At 48.5% G+C, this 7362-nt stretch overlaps 1 protein-coding gene and 1 long non-coding RNA gene across 3 annotated transcripts; one reads left to right on the top strand and one right to left on the bottom strand.

Moving 5' to 3' along the window:
- Positions 1 to 3696: 3696 nt before the first annotated feature.
- On the bottom strand, positions 3697 to 7184 carry LOC116154099 (uncharacterized). Its single transcript, XR_004137960.2, has 3 exons — positions 7089 to 7184; positions 6071 to 6130; positions 3697 to 5161 (listed from the first exon to the last, which is right to left on the bottom strand). It is a non-coding gene; the product is annotated as an uncharacterized LOC116154099 (long non-coding RNA).
- TMEM139 (transmembrane protein 139) lies at positions 3955 to 7139 on the top strand. 2 transcript variants are annotated; one of them, XR_010381554.1, is made up of 2 exons: positions 3955 to 4006; positions 5448 to 5512. XR_010381554.1 is itself a non-coding variant. In XM_031455528.2 (2 exons), exons 1-2 carry the CDS (start codon positions 4995 to 4997, stop codon positions 5839 to 5841), a joined length of 627 nt encoding a protein of 208 aa, XP_031311388.2. In that variant the 3' UTR covers positions 5842 to 7139. The 2 variants fall into 2 exon arrangements, 1 of the variants encoding a protein (XP_031311388.2); XM_031455528.2 differs by lacking the exon at positions 3955 to 4006 and adding an exon at positions 4995 to 5227 and having other exon boundaries at positions 5448 to 7139.
- Positions 7185 to 7362: the final 178 nt, after the last annotated feature.

The raw sequence follows: 7362 nt of genomic DNA, 5'->3' as shown, positions 1-7362 counted from the left end.
TGGCAAGCAGGCAAGTAGGAAGTGGAAAGACGATTGAATCAAGTGGAGAATTCATAGTCTGCAAAGGATACTAAGCTGATGAAGAAAAAAGGAAAGTAAAACCTTTGGGGAAAAGCAGTTTGGCCATATGCATTCAGGGCAATAAAAATTTCATATTTCTTGGCTCAGTAATGACATTCCTTAGAATTCAACTGGAGGACATAATCCAAAAATAAGGAAAAAACTATACCTCAGAAGATGTTCATTGTAGCATTATTTTTTAAAACAGCTTTTTAGAGGTACAAGTCACTCTTTTAAAGTGCATAATTCGGTGGGTTTGTTTTTATTATTAGTATGTTCACAGAGTTGTGCAAGCGTCAGTACTACCTAATTTTAAAACATTTTCATTAACCCATTTACAGTTATTCTCCATTCTTCCCTCTCTCCAACCCCGAGCAACCACTAATCTACCTTTTTCTCTCTTAAAGTATTGTTTTTCATGACCAAAAGGGGAAAAAAAGAAAAATTGAATAAAATAAACTCACTGTTACTGAATAACATAATGTAAAGGTATGTGAGAGTATAGTATATCAATTCAATAAAATATCATATGGCTGTTGTGTGGCTATTGGACATTACTACAATAAAGACTGTACCAAAAGGCGAACTTGCTATGTTAGAAAGCTTAAAGTTTTTTTTCAAAGAAAACAAAATGGTGAACATATTCTGATCGCAGCCAGGGTATCTTCTGGTTTCCGTGTGAACAGACTGGAAGAAATGTGTAGAAATTTTAATGGTCATGTCAGGATAATGAGATTGTGGATAATTTTTTTCTTTAGCCTTTAAATATTTTGTAACACTTTATAGTTTTTAACAAATGGAATTTTTAGAAAATCTATTTAAAATTATTGGAATAGGGAATATATTGCAGGGCACAGCCAGCCAGCATCCCAGCCTCTGTGTCTTGGATCCAGTTCTTACTTCAGTTAAGTCTCTCTAGTGCAGGCTCCTTCCGGTACCCAAGAGCCTTAAGCTACAAAGGTCCCACCTTTCCCAGACTGGGTGACCTTTCCTGCTATAGTCATTCAGGCCCTCACCCTTTGGACTCTTCGCCTCTCAGCCTACACTCCCCATGCCCCTTCAATACAGGACTCACTCCTTAACAAAGCCCTCTTTGTTATCATGCATATCAATGACTGTTGGCCAATTTCTTTCTATTAATAAAGTCACTGTATGTCCAAGTCCTTCTGATCCCAGCCATACGTTCTCCTTATAAGCTGAATAGTAAGAAAATTGGTGGAAACAAAATATAGTCATCCCTCAGTATTGGCAGGGCATTGGTTCCAGGACCCCAGATACTGTTGCAGCAAAGTGTGTTACAGCTCAGCTGTGACAGCAACCTGGCTCTGGGATAGAGACCAAGCAGCACTCCAAGGGTTAAAGAACTCAGGTTTTTTATGCCAGCAGGCCCAGGAGAGTTAACATTCCAAGCTCTGGATCCCATCTGTAGGTTTACACAGGCTTTTATAGGCTGCCAGTCTAGACGTTGCAACATCATATGCAAATAAGGTGTAACAAAGTTGACTATTTAGGAACGAGCTTTGTAGAAATGGACCAATCAGGAAAGACAGAAATGGACCAGTCAGGAGTGAACTCCATGCAAGTGAGGTGCTACAAATGGACCAATCAGGAGTTAGCTCAGGGAACCAATAGAATCTTAGGGGTAAGTTCCACTTTCCTAGAAGCCGTTCCAGAGGCAAAAAGCGAGATAATGCCACTGGGCCAGGGAACCGGATGGTGCTGGCAGGAGAGTAATGGCCCTGCCTGGAGGTCCTGCTGGTCTTTTTCATGGGGCTTCCCACCTCAACACCAAAATCTAAGGATGCTCAAGTCCATTATATAAAATGATGCAGTATTTGTATATGACCTAGCATATCCTCCAGTACACTTTAAATCATTTCTACATTACTTATAATACCCGATACAATGTAAATAATTGTAAATACAATGTGAATAGTTGCCAGCACTCAATAAATTCAAGTTTTGCCTTTTCAAACTTTCTAGACATTTTTTCTGAGTATTTTCAAGGCAAGGTTGGTTGAATCGGAGGTAACCTGTGAATAGAGAGCCGAATTTACCAACCAGCTCTCTTCCCACTCTCCAGTCCCACTTTCTCGAGAGACAAGGCTCATTTAGCCCACCACAGCCCTCCTGTGACATCTATTACCCGCCTCTCCTCTTTGCTGATCTGGGACAGAGAATCCTCACTGACATCCCATCACTACACACACAGCTACCCCCAGCACACTCATTCTCATCCATATCCTCATCTTCATTCTCCTCTCACTCCCCTACACCCTAACCCCAACAAACTCCACACATCCTCTTCTGCAGGAGCCCTGGCAGTGCCCCAGGACTGTTCTTGGGATTAGATTTGCTACCATTATCTGCTCCCCGCCTCGGTTTGGTTTGTACATTAACACCCTGACAGCATGGAGCCCAGCCTTGTCTCAAGACCACAGTATGCCTCTGGCCACTCTGCACCTCCCAGCACTTGCCTCACCCAGACTTCCTGCCAGACCCACAACCGAAAAGAGTGGGTCCCGGCTCTCCAGTCTGTGGTGAGGCCAGGTAAAACGGTAGTCTTCTAATGGAAGCATTCAACTAGGTTTAGTGGGCACCTACCATGTGTCAGGAACTCTGTTCATTTCAAAGATTCAGAGATGCCTGAAATAATCACTCACCTTGGGATGCACACAGTGGAAGGGTTACCCAACACAAGTACATGTGCTGGACACACAGTGAGGCTAAACAAAGCAAAACCTTGGAGTTTAGAACTGAGAAAGGTTTACAGCAAGGATCATGCAAGGCAAAAGGGTGGCTTGTGCTCCAAAGACCCAAACTCCTCGATGATTTAGGGGGAAGTTTTTAAAGGCAAAATTTGGGGTGAGGGCTACAAGGTGTGTGACTTTCCTCTGGTTGGTGGTGAGATAACAGGGTGGTGGTCCAGGAACTTTGTGTTCAGCCTGAAGTTACGATCCTACAGCTAGGTGGGGACCTGAGTTGCTGTGGAAGAACTCAAGGGTATATTGTTACCATAACCCTTGACAAGGAACCAGGATTCTGCTTAATTGCTGCATTGTTGTTTCTCGACTGCTCCTCCTTTGTTTCTGCATTCCCTCCCTTCCCTTATTAGAAACTATTTGAATCTGCCCTTTGGAACTCAGGAAATGTCTAGGAGGCTGAAGTCTTTTCCCTACAAACAAGGAACAGGTGACGCAGAAAGGCTTTTGTACCAAAGAGGACCCCACAGGGTCCTGCTTGGGTTCAAAAGGAAGGTATATAACAGAAAAGTACTACATAGAGTGGTTATACAGGCAAAGGCTGGGGCAGGGCTAGGAAGGAGTGCTGTGTATACTTGATGGAGACAGTCTCCATAGCAGCCATCACCTCGGAGGTGGCTTCTGAAGAATGACGAGTTAACTGGGCCATGAAACATACACACAAACATGACTTACGGGTCTGCAGAAAGCAAGGAATGTATAGAAACGGTACTTTGGCCGCGGAAGCAGAATCCATCATTCATGCCCAGAGTAGTGATGGAAAGCACTATGTGGTCTCCAGAGATGAAATAACCCATGGTTTCTGCTCCCAGGCACAGATCGTACTACCTAAATATAATGCAAACTGCCCAGAACACCAAGTGCACTGAGAAGGGAGAAGGAAAAGCAAATTTAATTCTGGTCCAAAGTACAAAGATCTTTGGGGCTGAGATTGAGGAGGGCTCTCTCGAAGGCTCTGTAGGTGGTGGCGGAGTAAATCAAGGAGCCAGACAAATCAAGGTGGGGCAGTAGTAGGAGTTCAGCCTTAAGCAAAAAAGAGGAGGAGGAAGCCTGGGCAGGAACGCAGGGGTTGGGACAGAAAAGTGGGCGGAACCGGTGGGCTCCACCCCCTGCCCTCCTCCCACTCCCCACAACCTGCTTTCTCCGGAGCCCCGTGCACAGGTGAGGGAGGAACTCCGAGCGCGGTAAGAAGGGCAGGCTGGTCATGGCACTGGGGCTGGGGTGTAAGGAGGGGATCTGGCCCCTTTGTAGAATCAGGGAACTCCTGACAGGCTGGCTTGAGGGTAGGGGCTGCCCAGGCGTGGCTGCTGCCCTGCCGAGAAAAGAAGAGGCTTCTCCCCACCGAGAAAAGAAGAGGATTCTCCCCACCAACCTCCCAGGCCCTGTGGTAATAACTCCAGGCAGAAACTTAAAATCTGAGTTTACGGAGTTAGGCCTGGTAGAAGGTGAGGGCCCTGGATTGATATGGGGTGAAGAAAGGTCAAGGATTCTCTGGGCTTCTGTCCATTGCCCTAGAGCTTTGTCTGTAAGATTCTCAGGTAGTCGTGTCCCTGTGGCTTTGTGGTGTCTACGTGCACTTTCTCCCTCTGGCTGGAGAAAGCAGGAAGCCAGGGTCAGGCAGGGTAAGCGGTGCTCTCTGCTCTTCAGGGTCAGACTGAGGGCCTCCGACTGGGAAGGTGGGGGGATGGGGGAGGCGGAGGGTCACTGCAAGCAGTAACAAAGGGCAAGGCCTGCATCACCACCTGGATTCCAGACATGCCGGTGAGCACTGAGGCCCCAGGGCCTGCCCAAGACTGGGTCTTGGAAGGGAAAGAAATAATGGAGCTGGAAGATACAGATCACAGGGAAGAAGGAAAAAGGAAGGAACTCGGGGCCTTAACATAGTAAACTCGCTTGAGGGCTGGGAGTCAGAACTCCTGGGCTGGTTTCCTGGCTATTCCACACATATTGATACCCTGGGACAACAGTGTGATCCTAGAGAGAATTCGAGAGCTGGAGGGGACCCTGCAGATCATTTATTTGGGGGCATTTATTTGATTTGAGACAGAAGAACCTGAAACCCAAACAAGGGTGTCTAATATGGTTATTTTGAAATCTGACCCAGTCGCAATGCCAATTGCTAGTTTAGACACAAAAGCTGTGTGTCTTTTTGCAGGAGCCTGGGGAGGGGCCATGGTGCCAAGCCAGTTGTGGGGGCGACTGGAGAAGCCGCTTCTCTTCCTGTGCTGCGCCTCCTTCTTCCTGGGGCTGGCTTTGCTGGGGATACGGCCGGACATCGCCCCTGTTGCTTATTTCTTTCTCACCTTGGGTGGCCTCTTCTTGTTGGCCTGCCTCCTGGCCTGTGTTTTGGAATGGGGGTTTCAATCAGTGCAGACCGAGAGCCCAGGGGCATCAGGCAGTGCACGGTGAGTTAAGGGGTGGGCAGGATTGGAGGAATACACACGGACTCATTCTCCCTGTCTCCCTCTAGTCTCTAGGCACACAGCCTCTGCTTTCTCCCATCACTGTTACCAGGGAGTGGAGGGGTCAGGGGCAAGTGGAGGGGTCTTTTGCTGGTAGGACATAGAAAAGGGAAAAAAGACTCCTTTCAAGAAGCCAACAGTGACCTTATTTCTCCTCCCTCAGGGACAATGAAGCCTTTGAGGTGCCAACGTATGAAGAGGCCACGGTGTTGGAATCACAGTGCCAACCCCAAGAGCTGGATCAACCACCCTCCTACAGCAGTGTTGTGATCCCACCAGGACTTGAGGAGGGACAGCCTAGCCAACCAGAGGAGCCCAGGAGACCCCGACTGGATAGGCGAGTGGGCTCAGAGGGGTCTGCAATCTCGGGAAACCCCAGAAGACCTCCAGTCAGCCTTCGGCTTCGGGGACCACGGGTTGTGTCCACCGTTCCTGATCTGCAGAGCCTGTGGACGCCCGCCACACTGGAACCTCTTACTCCACCCCCTGCCTATGAGGTCAGCTTTGGTCACCTTGATGATGATGTTTTCTATGGAAACAACTGGACACCTCCCTAAAGGACTTTCCCAGGATATATCATCTTTCTGTACCAGACTCACTCGTTTGAGTGATGCTTCCCACTGCCTGTTATGTGTTAGGAACTGTGTTTCCACCTGGACATCACAAATGAGGACTTTAACCCAGAGGGGAGTGAGGCTATGGTGAGCCCTTCCCAGTTTTGAGGTGGCACATCCTATAGATGTAGGTGGTACAACTTGAGACTTAAGGAGATATTCAGTGACCTACCCCATATCCAGTATTTCCAGAGTTAGACGGAGGGTGAGATGAGAAGGTGATCCAGAGAATCTAGTGAAGGAAGAAAAGAAACAACATCTGAGTGACTGCCTATGCTGCTTCTGTTCCAGGGGCTTTGCCTCTTACTATATCACAAAAATGAGGTATTAACTACCCTTCATTTGAAAAATGGGGATTCTAAGGGTCAGAAAATTTTGATAATTTGCACAGGGGAACACTGCTAGTAAACAGCACAAAAAAATTCCTTTAACTCTGCTCTTCTGATCCCAAAGCCCACTGTGTTTTCAATACGAGGCAACAGAAGCCAGGTTATCCGCACATCTCTTTCTGTCTTGGACAACTGCTAAGAGAGGTGAAAGACTTCATATAGACAGACTGGAGGACCAGTTGTGTCTGGACAGGGCTGAGTGTGACCGGGGATGTGACCAGCCTCCTTGAGGAGCAAACTGAATCAGAACTGTGATAGCTTCTGTCGCTGATGGGGAGCAGTTCCTGCTCCCGGGCAGGAGAGCAGTCCCCATCCTAGCAGGAAGCAGTGGAGTAAACTGCCCCAGGAGGAGGGACTCTGATTTTGAGAAGAGGTGGATATGAGGGTCAGAAAAGATAAAACGTGAGCTTGGCGAGGGATGGCAGAGTATCTAAGGATCCCCCCCTTTTTTTTTTATTTTAAATTTTAAAACGCTTGTTTGAATTTTTTCGTTATCTTTCTAAGGATCCCTCTTGAATCATCTATTATGAAGCACTGGAAACACTTGCACCGTGTCTCCAATCGCTTCAACCTCACCCCTGCGCTCTGACCGCTAGGGTTTTACCCCAAGCCTCCTGCCCTGCTTCCTCAGATCTAAACAAAAGACCAGATTTTCTGGAATCCTGTGCTACACCTGTGATGTAGGTTTTAGCCACTGGGAGCTGCTCACCCAACGCCGCCCTACGCTCCTCAGGGGGGCGCCACCACTCAGGCCGTCACTCTGCGCGTCTAGCGCCTTCTAGGCTCCCTTGCACTCCTTACCCGGGCCCCTAGAGTTCAACTTCAATAAAGTGAAAAGGCCGGCCACACTCATCTCCTTAGAGTTCTTGCAATAGGCGGGTGAGGAGAGGTGGGCGGTGCCGGGAAGGGCGCCGTGATTTCCGCGGGAACCGACGGCCAATCGGATGCCCACGTATGGCGGGGCGGTGCCTCGCTTCCCTTTCCGCCGAGCTCGCTCTCTCACCCCATTGGACGGCGCGTGCACCGCGGGGGCTCTGCGCCTGCGCGCGCTCCGGCGGCGGCGCGGCCGGCCTCG

Source organism: Camelus dromedarius, chromosome 7 (genome assembly GCF_036321535.1).
Source record: "Camelus dromedarius isolate mCamDro1 chromosome 7, mCamDro1.pat, whole genome shotgun sequence".
Lineage (NCBI taxonomy): Eukaryota > Metazoa > Chordata > Mammalia > Artiodactyla > Camelidae > Camelus > Camelus dromedarius.
Note: the sequence above shows the minus strand (reverse complement) of the source record. Positions and strands in the feature narration are given on the sequence as shown.

Bases quoted from the DNA above. Each gene is read 5' to 3' on its own strand.
- TMEM139 (XM_031455528.2), top strand. From the start codon at position 4,995: ATGGTGCCAAGCCAGTTGTGGGGGCGACTGGAGAAGCCGCTTCTCTTC. The intron at 5,228-5,447 runs GTGAGTTAAGGG...CTCCTCCCTCAG, and splicing joins GGGGCATCAGGCAGTGCACG to GGACAATGAAGCCTTTGAGG.